The sequence below is a fragment of the Lotus japonicus genome, chromosome 3, assembly GCF_012489685.1.
Source record: "Lotus japonicus ecotype B-129 chromosome 3, LjGifu_v1.2".
In the NCBI taxonomy this organism is placed as follows: domain Eukaryota; kingdom Viridiplantae; phylum Streptophyta; class Magnoliopsida; order Fabales; family Fabaceae; genus Lotus; species Lotus japonicus.
The window spans coordinates 78,273,459-78,286,242 of record NC_080043.1 but is presented as its reverse complement, the minus strand read 5'-3'; the positions used below and the strand labels follow the sequence as shown (position 1 = coordinate 78,286,242).

Sequence of the window (12,784 nt, the reverse complement as noted above, 5' to 3'; positions counted from 1 at the left end):
TGGGAATTGAAAACAGGTTCGCCTCAGTGGAACACCCACAATCTAATGGGCAGGTTGAAGCAGCAAACAAGGTGATTTTGAATGGCGTGAAGAAGAGATTGGGCGAAGCAAAAGGATTATGGGCTGATGAATTGATCACAGTGGTTTGGGCTTACAACACAACACCCCAATCCACTACTGGAGAAACACCTTTCAAGCTTGCTTACGGAGTTGATGCAATGATTCCAGTGGAAATACAAGACATGACTTTTCGAGTGGCTACATATGAAGAAAACCAGAATCGGGAAAATGTTCTAGTGGACTTGAACTTGGCAGATGAGGTAAAAGCAGAAGTTCGTTTAAGGGAGGCTGCAGTCAAACAAAGGTCAGAAAGGCGTTATAATACACGAGTGGTGCCTAGGAGCATGAAAGTGGGTGACTTGGTATTACGCAGAAAGGCAAAAAGTCCAACCGATTCAAAGCTGACACCTAACTGGGAAGGTCCATACAGAATTCTGCGAGATTTGGGGCAAGGGGCTTACCACTTGGAGGAGTTATCTGGGCGCAGGGTTCCAAGGGCATGGAATGCACAACACTTGCGCTATTACTACAGTTGAAGTTGTGTTCTGTTTGCTTCGTTTCAGTGTGTTGTTATTCAGTTCAAAGACTACGTCGTATTCATTGTTTGTGGTTTCTGTATTTGCTTAAGTGTCAAGACTATGTGGTTTGTCTATTAAGACTTGGTAGCATGCACTCTTTTCTCTACCCATTAGGGAGAGTTTTTAACGAGGCATGATGTTAATTTTTAATGAAAAAACAGGTATGCATTCTTTTCTCTACCCCAGGCGGGAGAGTTTTTAACGAGGCATAACCTTTAAAAATTTCTTGAGTGCTTTGTTAGCATTTAAGTTACTTTTCAACTTAGGTCTATCAATTGGGCGATTCCAGACAATTGAGAAAGAGTAAGTCTCTTAAAACTAGAGCGTTTGGCCACGAATTCATAAGCATAGCCTTAACTTGGATTAAGCTTGTCCAACTTAAGCACAAAGTCTCCAAGCGAGCAAATTTCTATATCAGAACAAATTGCGCTTCTGATCTCTTTATTTTTGATTCAATTCAAAATTACAAAGGCCTTATGAATTCAAAGAATAGTTGTTAAGGAAATATCAAAGTTTTCCTTTTGTGCAAAACTATGAAAGTTTCTTTTGCGTGGAAAGCTTGAATGAACCCATCGTTCTGTGATTAAAAGGAATCCGGGTGAAAGGTATATGGGCTGTGAATTATTTTCATTTGTTCATATTATTGATATGTTGTTTAGGGATTTTTCATTTGTTCATATTTTTGATACGTTACTTTGGAGTTAATCATATTATCATAAGTGGAAGTGATGAGTCTAGGTGAGGAAGGGCGATGCAGAGTTAAGGTTTAGCAATAACAATGAGATTTTCAACGTAAGAACGCTTGTATTAAAATAAAGGAGAGGCGGTACGCCTTAGACAGACCAGAGATAATTGAAAAGCAGGAAAGCAAGAAACTACATCATCCACTTGGTATAAGACCAAGCAGGAAACAAAAACATCATTCTCTATTTTTCGGGCGAAGGATCAGTGGTTTTCTCCTGCACCCTCCTTGTCATTGGCGTCTTCACCTTTGTCGTCATTTCTTTCTCCTTCATTTTCTTCTTCTTCATCTTCTTCTTCTTCTTCCTCGAAGTTGGGCAGAACCAACTTTCCGTCAATGATCCTTGCATAAGGATCAATACCGTCAGTGTTGATGGGCAGGTTTGGGTTGAGGAACAGAATTTGCTCTTTGGCCTTGTTAAAGCCAGCTTCAAGTTGGGAGAGGATGGAGGCCTTCAAGGAGGTGGTTTCGGTGGAAAGATTGGCGACAGATTCCTTCAAATCTGTATTCTCAGAGACGAAAAGGCTTGCCTCTTCCTTCATCTTCTTATTCTCTTCTTCTTTCGCCTTCATCAAGGCTTTGTTTTCTTCAAAGGTCTTCTTCAATTTCTCAAGTTCCAAAGCCAGGTCTGCGACTTTTTTCTCATTGACTTTGTTAGATTTTTCCAACAGTTTCACGGTCGATTTCAATTGGGCGTTCTCTTTTTCCTTGTCTTCAAGCTTCTTGGCTGTAGAAAGCCCATCGAAGCTACTGGATTCAAGTTCTATCATTTTTGAAATTGCAGCAATTTCCAGGCTCTTGGTCATAACAGCTTGACAGGCTTCTTGAAGCCCAATTTTTCTTATTTTCTCTCTGTCAGCCTCGAACACAAGGTTCGTATCCACCAGGGTGTTGAAGTTGATACGGGAATCCCATAAAGAAGTGACTTCTTCTGCAGTCATGTCTTCAAACTCTTTAAGTTCATACTTCCACGAAGGGGGCGGGGCGCTGGAAGATCCATATTGGTTGGCACCTTTGGATACAAACTTTTTCATTGAAGACTGAATGTTAGCCTTCTCCGTGGGCTTCTCAGAATCTTGATTTCTTTTCCTTCTTTTCGGGGCGGGATTCTTGTTAGTTTCAGAGTGGCTTCCTTCAGGTTCAGTCAAAGTCTTGGCAGGAGAAGGTTTGTTTTTCAATGCTTGCTGTTCACGACGGAAGCGGAGAATGTCATCTTCAGAGAGGCGTGCCATTCTAGCTGCAATGAAATGAAGAAGCAGAAAGTCATAAATCTTTGGGCAAAAGAGATGGGTAGGAGAGATATAAAAGGAGATTCTTACCAACAAAGCTAGCTAAGTCTCTCTTTCTAAACGCCTCGTAAAAGTCATACAGGTTTAAGTTAATTGTTGACAAGAAATCAACTTCATGTTTCTCATCAATTGTTAAGGAAGATTCAGGTATTTTGTAAATCAGTTCGGGCTTATCAGTCCAGTAATATGGGAACCGAGGAGTGCCGTCATCATAGTAGAAAACGTCTTTACTTTTTTCAGATTCCCTCAGTTTGAAAAATTTTGCTTTCCAGTGTTTGTAGTTGCTCCTAAACAGAGTGAAAAGCCCACTTCCTCTAGCGAAAGATAGAGAAATGTACTCACCCTTCACTTTCATCCCAGAGGTTTCAAAAAAGGAGAAAAATTTCTTACAGGTAGGAACTATGTTCAGGCAGATGCATAACAATTCAAAGGCCCTAAGATAAGCCCAACCATTTGCAGATAGTTGAGTTGGGGCGATATTCATTAGGGATAGGCTGGAACAGGTGAAGTCTGAAAGGGGAAGTTTATATTCGAGGTCAAGAAATATGGTTTGGAAGAAATACGTGTAGTTTCTTCCGCTAGAGTCAGGTTTTCCAAAACAACAAGGTTCATCAGGGGCGCATGCGATTATGTCTAAGTAGGCATCATTTCCGTCAGCCCTAAAAGTGTATTTGGTTAGCAGATCCATTACTTTAGGAATGGTATGGAAATGACTGAATCTAGTTGTGATTTTTCGTGAAACCCATAGGGAATCAGCAGCCGTGGGGTTCTTACGATTCTTAGGTGCCTTACGGGAATTTTTTGCAACCATTTTTGAGAACCTACCTGAAATTAAAAGGAAAAGGGGTTATCAGGGTGGAGAAGTTTTGTGAAAGAGTCGTTTATGGATATATTAGGCAGATAGGTCTCAGTATTCTGGGTAAGAGAGTTTGTGTGCAAGAAATTTGATTTGATATTTGATTTTGAGTTCAAGAGAAGAAATGGAGAAGAGGGGATGTGAACATTAAAGCTGATAAACAAATAGTTGAAGGGGATGAGGATTTACCAGGAGGAAAAGAGTAGAGCTTTGAAGAAGACGCGGAATGTTCTTGTAAAATTCTCAGAGGCCCCTTTTGTTTCCCGAGAGTAAGCAGCAAGCACCTGTTAGGATTTTGTGAGGAAATTACTAGAGAGGTTGAAAGTAGTGAGAAGTGAAGAGAGGTGGTGCTTTTATAATTGTAACTAGGAGTAGTCGCGTGGTTTCATATACATTTTTAGGCTTTAGGAGAGGAGACGTGTCCTTTGTTGAACCGGTAAAACTTCTCTGGTGAAACGTCTTGGGGAAGTAAACAGTCGCGTTTCTTTAGGTTTGAATGTAATAATTACTTTTTTACTAGTGCCGTTTGAAAGGAGTCAGATAGTGGGTATTAAATGCTGAGTGGAAATGAATTATGAGAATTGTCAGGTTTTGTGCCATCACGTGTTAGGGAAGGTAGATTCAAATTTCAAAATATTTGCATATCTTATTTGTGATTATGACAGGAATATGACAGTGAAGTGATGGGAAGAGATCTCAGTCAGAATCTTAGAAACGAGAGCAGGTGGAGTAATTTCAGTAATCGACAAGGGCGAAGCTTCTTTTTGCTTATTAAAAAAGGCGAAGATTCATTTGCTTGTTATAAGGGCGAGGCTTATGCTGTTTATTATGTGACATCTTTGCATGTAACAGTTATTTAAGTTTAGCGTTACGGACTTGTTTAGGGGCTTCGAGTATTGTATTGTGGGCTTACTTGAAAGACACGCTGCACCTTAAAATGGCTTTTAAGCTTAGGTGTCTTGTGGGCTTGTGTACTGTTAGCGGGCTTACAGCCTTTGTATTATGTGGGCTTACCGAATTTGTACTATTGGGCCAGGCGACCCATGACCCGAACGGGTCAAAACTTCATAATATATAAAGAGGACACCGCCCATGCGGTGGGGGATCCAATACTTTTTACTCATTTTGTTACTTTGCCTTGTTCTACTTTTATTGCCTAATTGCTTAGCCCTAACCGGAGATTTAGACCGGAACAGGATGGGTCAGATTTAGCTCTGCTTTCAAAGGACCAAATACGAGAGGCGAGTCGTTATACTATGATGGGCGGACAACTTTACCGGAGGGGCGCAGGAGTACCGTTGTTAAGGTGTGTTAGCAAAGAGGATGCAGAAAGGATTATGTTTGAGGTGCATGAGGGGGTCTGTGCCAGTCATGTAGGAGGAAGATCTTTGGCTTCGAAGGTGTTGAGGGCAGGATTTTATTGGCCAACTTTAAAGGGCGATTGTATGGAGTATGTTAAGAAATGTGAAAAGTGCCAAGTTTTTGCTGATCTTCACAGGGCACCTCCTGAAGTTTTAAGTTCAATGAGTTCTTCATGGCCATTTGCAATGTGGGGCGTAGATATTCTGGGTCCATTCACTCCAGCAGGGGCGCAAGTCAAGTTTGTTTTGGTGGCGGTGGATTATTTCACAAAGTGGATTGAAGCAGAGTCAATGGCGAAGATAACAGCTGAGAAGGTTAAAAAAATTTATTGGAGGAAGATAATCTGCAGGTTTGGAGTGCCAGCAACCATTGTTTCTGATAATGGAACACAGTTTACAAGCAAGAAGGTCAGAGATTTTTGTGCAGAGATGGGAATTGAAAACAGGTTCGCCTCAGTGGAACACCCACAATCTAATGGGCAGGTTGAAGCAGCAAAGAAGGTGATTTTGAATGGCGTGAAGAAGAGATTGGGCGAAGCAAAAGGATTATGGGCTGATGAATTGATCACAGTGGTTTGGGCTTACAACACAACACCCCAATCCACTACTGGAGAAACACCTTTCAAGCTTGCTTACGGAGTTGATGCAATGATTCCAGTGGAAATACAAGACATGACTTTTCGAGTGGCTACATATGAAGAAAACCAGAATCGGGAAAATGTTCTAGTGGACTTGAACTTGGCAGATGAGGTAAAAGCAGAAGTTCGTTTAAGGGAGGTTGCAGTCAAACAAAGGTCAGAAAGGCGTTATAATACACGAGTGGTGCCTAGGAGCATGAAAGTGGGTGACTTGGTATTACGCAGAAAGGCAAAAAGTCCAACCGATTCAAAGCTGACACCTAACTGGGAAGGTCCATACAGAATTCTGCGAGATTTGGGGCAAGGGGCTTACCACTTGGAGGAGTTATCTGGGCGCAGGGTTCCAAGGGCATGGAATGCACAACACTTGCGCTATTACTACAGTTGAAGTTGTGTTCTGTTTGTTTCGTTTCAGTGTGTTTTTATTCTGTTCAAAGACTACGTCGTGTTCATTGTTTGTGGTTTCTGTATTTGCTTAAGTGTCAAGACTATGTGGTTTGTCTATTAAGACTTGGTAGCATGCACTCTTTTCTCTACCCATTAGGGAGAGTTTTTAACGAGGCATGATGTTAATTTTTAATGAAAAAACAGGTATGCACTCTTTTCTCTACCCCAGGCGGGAGAGTTTTTAACGAGGCATAACCTTTAAAAATTTCTTGAGTGCTTTGTTAGCATTTAAGTTACTTTTCAACTTAGGTCTATCAATTGGGCGATTCCAGACAATTGAGAAAGAGTAAGTCTCTTGAAACTAGAGCGTTTGGCCACGAATTCATAAGCATAGCCTTAACTTGGATTAAGCTTGTCCAACTTAAGCACAAAGTCTCCAAGCGAGCAAATTTCTATATCAGAACAAATTGCGCTTCTGATCTTTTTATTTTTGATTCACTTCAAAATACAAAGGCCTTATGAATTCAAAGAATAGTTGTTAAAGAAAAATCAATTTTTTCTTGAGACAGAAAATTTGATAAGCCTAGGGCTTTGAGTTTTGTGAGAATTTGTCAAGCCTTCTTCATAAGGTAGACAACTTGTTAAGATCAACGCCTTCGTGGATAAACGAATTCAGAAGAAAGGTATTTTCGCAGTACATTATTTTCATATTCTTATACTGATTAGAGCAGTACTTTAAGTTTAGAGAACACAATAACTTTTGAGTTAGATTACTGAGTTATTACCTTTTAAGAAGGAATGGGGGATTTTAGAGGAAGATAAGTAATTTTGAAGCGTAGACTAGGGGTGACACTTAGATTTTAAACTTAAGCTTTGTTGCATTAATACTAGAGGGGGGCGTTACATTTAATTGAAAGCGGGAAATGCAGGAAATAAAAAGCAGGAAACTAAGTCAACCGTTTGGTATAAGACCAACGGGAACAAAACATCATTTCAGTTTTTCTTAGGAAGGATCAATTGCTTTCCCCTTCGCCCTCTTTGTTGTTGTTGTTGTTGTTGTTGTTCTCCTTGTCTTCTTCTTCTTCTTCTTGTTCTTCTTCTTCTTCTTCCTCGTCAAAGTTGGGCGTGATTAATTTTCCTTCAATGATCCTAGCATAAGGATCAACGCCTTCAGTCTTGATAGGCACGTCAGGATTTAGGAACAAGATTTGCTCCTTAGCTTTGTTAAAGCCAGCCTCAAGTTGGGAGAGAATGGAGGCTTTCAAAGATGCCGTTTCGGCAGTAAGATCATCAACAGTCTTGTTCAAAATTTGTTTTTCTGAGGCCAAGGAGTTCGCCTCTTCCTTCATTTTTTGTGTTTCTTCTTCCTTCGCCTTCAGTAAGGCTTCACCTTCTTCCACAGTCTTTTTCAATTTTTCAAGTTCTAAAGCCAGGTCAGCGGCTTTCTTCTCGTTGGCCTTGTTAGATTTTTCCAACAGCTTCATTGTGGACTTCAGCTTTTCATTTTCTTTTTCTTTGTCTTCCAGCTTCTTAGCGTTAGAAAGCCCATCGAAGTGGCTGGACTCAATTTCTATCATCTTGGAAATGGCAGCAATTTCCAAACTTTTAGTCATGACGGCCTGGCAGGCTTCTTGAAGCCCAATTTTCCTCATCTTTTCCTTATCAGCTTCAAATACAAGGTTGGTCTCCACAAGAGAGTTGAAGTTGATGCGGGAATCCCATAAGGAAGTAATTTCTTCTGAAGTCATGTCCTCGAATTCTTTCAGTTCGTTCTTCCACGAGGGAGGTGGAGCGCTTGAGGAACCATATTGGTTCGCCCCTTTGGTTGTGAATTTTTCCAGCGGAGTTTGAATGGTGGCTTTCTCAGCAGTCTTTTCAGAACTTTGGTTTTTCTTTCTTCTTTTCGGGGCTGGATTCTTCTCCGTCTCAGAGTGACTCCCTTCAGGTTCGGTTAGGGACTTGGCAGGAGATTGCTTTTTCTTCAACGCCTGTTGCTCGCGGCGGAAGCGGAGAATATCGTCTTCAGAAAGGCGAGACATCTTCGCTGCAAGACGTAAAAGCAGAAAATAGCAGTTAGGAGTTTTGCATTAATTTTTGGGTGAGTCATATTAAGAAGAAAAATGTTCTTACCAACAAAATAGGATAAGTTTCTTTTCTTGAATGCTTCATAGAAATCATAAAGGTTCAAATGAATTGTGGATAAGAAATCAACCTCATATTTCTCATCGGGGCTAAGAGAGGATTCGGGAATATTATGGATAAGTTGGGGCTTATCAGTCCAATAGAAAGGGAATCGTGGGGTTCCGTCATCAAAGTAGAAAACATCTTTACTTTTTTCGGTTTCCTTTAATTTGAAAAATTTGGATTTCCAGTGTTTAAAATTACTCCTAAAGAGAGTAAACACCCCACGCCCCCTGGCAGAGGATAGGGAAATATATTCGCCCTTCACCTTCATGCCGGAGGTTTTGAAAAAGTAGAAAAACTTCTTGCAAGTTGGTATTATGCCTAGGCAGACACATAATAATTCAAAGGCTCGAAGGTAAGCCCAACCATTAGCAGAAAGCTGGGTAGGGGCGATGTTCATTAAGGTTAAGCAGGAACAGGTAAAGTCAGGAAAGGGGAGTTTGTATTCAAGGTCTTGGAACAGGGTTTTAAAGAGGTAAGTGTGATTTTTCCCATTCGGGTCAGGTTCACCGAAACAACAGGGTTCATCAGGGGCGCAGACGACTATATCTAAATGTGTATCATTACCGTCAGCCCTAAAATTATATTGGGTTATCAAATCCATCACTTTGGGAATAGTGTGGAAGTCGCTGTATCTAGTAGCAATTGATCGTGAGATCCATAGGGAGTCAGCAACTGGAAGTTCTTTACGTTTCTTAGGTGATTTACGAGGATTTTTGGCAACCATTTTTGAGAGCGAAGTTTCCTGAAAAGTAAGAAGAAATGGGGTTTGTCAAGTAGGAGTTTTTGTGTGTAAAGGGTGAAGTAGGTTGGGTAAACAAGTTCTAAGTTTTGGGGAAAATTATTTATCCTTAGAGAAGTGATGGAGTGATTTTAAGTTAAACAGGAGAGACAGGATAGTAAAGTTGAAAAGATGAGTAAAAGTTTGAGAGAAGAAGAGATTACCAGGAAGAGAGGTGATAAGATCTGGAAGGAGATGGGAAGTGTTTCTGGTGAAATTCCCAGAAATTCTTCAAGTACTCGAGGCAAGGCAGTGAATATTGTTTAGAATTATAGAGAAAGTTACTAAAAAGTTGGGAAGGTAGAGAATGGTAAGAAAAGGATTTTGAGCCACGTTTTATAGTGTTGGTGGGTTTAAGCCGCGTCGATTCATTTTTAAGCCGAATCGATGAACTTTGAAACGTGTCTCTTTAGGGGCCTTTAATTTTTACCTTGAAAACGTTTCGGGAAAGGGAACGGGTTTGCGTGTGGATAGAGTTGAGAATAGGTAATTATTACTTTTGTGCCGTTTGATAAGAGTTATGTAAGTGGAAATTAAATGCTGAGTGGAGGTGAATTTTGGGAAACGTCAGGCGTCGTTTCACCATGAGTTTTCAAATTTCAAAATATTTGCATATCTTATCTGTGATCATGGCAGGAATATGACAGTGAAGTGACAGGAAAAGATCTCAGTTAGAATCTTAAAAGAGAGAGCAGGTGGAGTAATTTCAGTAATCGATAAGGGCGAAGCTTCTTTTCGTTTGCTGAAGAAGGCGAAGCTTCCTTTGCTGGTTACAAGGGCGAAGCTTATTTTGTTTATTATGTGACATTTTTTGCATGTAACAGTTACTTAAGTTTAGCGTTACTGACTTTATATGTTAAAGGGCTTTGAGTATTGTATTGTGGGCTTACTTAAAAGACAAGCTGCCCCTTAAAATGGCTTTTAAGCTTAGGTGTCTTGTGGGCTTGTGTACTGTTATTGGGCTTACAATATTTGTGTCATGTGGGCTTACCGAATTTGTACTATAGGGCCAGGCGACCCATGACCCGAACGGGTCAAAACTTCATAATATATAAAGGAAACACCGCCCATGCGGTGGGGGAATCCAACACTTTTTTACTCATTTGCTATCTTGTCATTTTCTACTTTTGTTGCCTAATTGCTTAGCCCTGACCGGAGATTTAGACCGGAACAATCATTTAGACAACCCCTTTATTGTACCATAATTAATTTTGATTTAAAAAACAGTCAAAAGAAAAAATGGAAAGATAAATTAGATGCTAAAACTCTTTATTATTAGTTTTTTGATACATCGGAAAAGAAAAAAAAAAAAAAAAAAAAGCTACACTACTCCTAGAGAATCCTGGAGCACCAGCGCCGCTTGCAGATCTTAGGACGGGTTAGTTAGGAGTCGAACGCCAGCAGTTCTGTTCTGATACCCTTCCTTATCCATCCAATCTGCGATGTTATTGCCCTCCCTGGGAATCTAAGAGAGCTCCACCCTCCAACCTTTGTCCAGAATGTTGCAAATATCCTGAAGAATAGCAGCTTGCCCATGGTAAATTATCTGGTCAAGCTTGATCAAACAGTCCACCAGAGCTTTACAATTTGTTTCAGACAAGATTACGAGTTCCTTGATTCCAAGCCATAATGAGGCCATTACGAAGAGCAGCAGCTTCAACAGCAAAAGCACTTCCATTCTCCTCATGACTAAGGAACCCACAAACCCAGTTGCACTCATATGGCCATCCTCAGCATTAAAACTCCCATCAATATTTAACTTCAGGGATCCACGAACCGGCGGGGACCATCAAACACGCATCCAAGCGAAATCAGTGTCTAGAAGATCAGGCTTCATGTACTGGCAGAAGGAGTCGTGGTCATGTCAGAATAAGAGAACAAGTGAAACGAAGCTGCTACGAACCTGAACCCAAATTAATATTTCTTGCCTTTGGAGAGTGAGATGGCGTTCTCTATTTATTACTTCCAATTTGATTCAAAAACCGCCATCTTCAATTCTTCATTCACTCACTCTCCAAACGCAGCAACTCAATCATGTCAGACACAGAACACTCCAAACGCACCTCAATGTCCAAACGCAACTCAATCATGTCAGGGAATGGCACCGTTTTCGACGACACTGAACTCTCCAATCGCACCTCAATCTTTGGTGGGGGAGATGGTACACGCTGAAGGAGCTAGAGGCTGCCACCAATGGACTGTGTGTGGAGAATGTGATCGGACAAGGTGCCTATGGAACCGTCTACGTACCGTGGATTGCTCCCTGATGGTACTAACGTAACGTTGCTGTTAAGAATCTTCTCAATAACAAGTATGTTACTATTCTTCATTTGCTAGGTGTTGTTCTGTGAAGTGATTCAGTCCCTTGTTTTCCATTTTACTGAATTAGAGGTTATTTTCTCCCTTTCTCTTTCGGCAGTTATGTTGCACCAGAGTATGCCTGCACTGGAATGCCGACTGAGAAGAGTGACATTTATAGCTTTGGGGTACTTATCATGGAAATAATCACTGGGAGAAGTCCTGTTGATAGTAGTAGACCACAAGGAGAGGTTAGAGACCATCACCAACAACGTTCAACAGTTTTGAGAGTCAGCTGTTTTACACTTATCGATTTAGTCCTTTCTCTTTTTTTCCCCCTTAACTGTGAAAGCTTAAATTATTGCAGGTTAATTTAATTGAGTGGTTGAAAACTATGGTTGGTAATCAAAAATCCGAGGAAGTAGTTGATCCTAAGCTTCCTAAGAAACCATCTTCAACTGCTCTTAAACGTGCTCTGTCTGTTGCTCTTCAATGCGTAGTTCAATGGAACGGAGGGGAGGGGAGCGTGGTTATATACCTCTTTTTTTTTAAAAAGGAAATATTTATATATTTGGACAAACATATTATGCGGAGAATGACAACGTAGTTGATTGTCTGGCTCGACAGGCTTCTCGTCTTGGCTCTCAGCGACGTGTCTGGAAATCCTCCCTTCCTATGCTTTTGCCTCGTTGTATCTTAACAGTGCAGTGTAGTGTTTGCTTTTCATCTAGTTTTCCTCTTGTAAAAAAAGAGTTTTTTTTTTTTTCAAAACAGACACTTATAAAGAAAAAAAAAATCCTAATGGCAGTACTCGTCAAATAATCTCATAAGAACTAGATTAAAAAGAAGAAAAAGTTTATTTCGTGATTTTTACAATCGAAAAAAGAAAGTTATTTTCTAGAAAGGTTAAAACAAACTATTGGAAGATTAGTAACTGATACAACCAAGAAGAAAGTGAAACCATATATACAATCATTCACAGTTCCATGCCTATATATCTTTCCAGATTTTCAATTCGGACAATTGTTGCACATACAGCAAGTCTGCAACAATTGGAAGAAAGAGACCTTGAGAAACCCAGAAAGATGGTGACGGTTTTGCAAGGGAAGAGAAACGCAAATCTGGATGAAGATATGTATTTAGATAGATATGGAATAATAATGTGTATGTGTAGGGAGACTTTTAAAGAGAGTTTGATGTTTCTGGTTTAAATTAACGCCTTGTCTGCCTGAGCCCTGAGTAATTTACATGGTCCTGTTCTGCAGGCGTTGCTATTGATGAGGAACCTCTCCATCAATTAGAGGATCATGTAAGTTTTGTTCCCCAATAGATTGTGCCGTATCACTTGGCACTTTCTAAACAAGCAACATACACCCTTCGGTCACTATTATTAGCAAAAGTTAGTTTTGTAGGTTCATTCAATAAATGATGTATGTGACTATTTTAATGACTACATACATCATTTATTGAATGAACCTAAAAAGCTAACTTTTGCTTATAATAGTGACCGGAGGGTGTAGTTAGTTATAGCACACGTGACATAATATGGACCGCATCACAGTCTTCTATTTTAATTAATGCTGAAGTCCTTCAAAAAAAAAGTTAATGCT

At 40.2% G+C, this 12,784-nt stretch overlaps 1 protein-coding gene across 1 annotated transcript; it reads left to right on the top strand.

Annotated features, from left to right (window-relative positions):
- Positions 1-1,752: 1,752 nt before the first annotated feature.
- Positions 1,753-12,475, top strand: LOC130744770 (probable serine/threonine-protein kinase At1g01540). The gene is made up of 4 exons (XM_057596928.1): positions 1,753-1,766; positions 11,296-11,425; positions 11,542-11,670; positions 12,440-12,475. The coding sequence occupies exons 1-4, from the start codon at positions 1,753-1,755 to the stop codon at positions 12,473-12,475; spliced, it is 309 nt and encodes a 102-aa protein (XP_057452911.1).
- The last annotated feature ends 309 nt before the right edge of the window (positions 12,476-12,784 follow it).

Bases quoted from the DNA above. Each gene is read 5' to 3' on its own strand.
- LOC130744770 (XM_057596928.1), top strand. The intron at 11,426-11,541 runs GTTAGAGACCAT...AAATTATTGCAG, and splicing joins GTAGTAGACCACAAGGAGAG to GTTAATTTAATTGAGTGGTT. The intron at 11,671-12,439 runs GTAGTTCAATGG...CCTGTTCTGCAG, and splicing joins TGTCTGTTGCTCTTCAATGC to GCGTTGCTATTGATGAGGAA.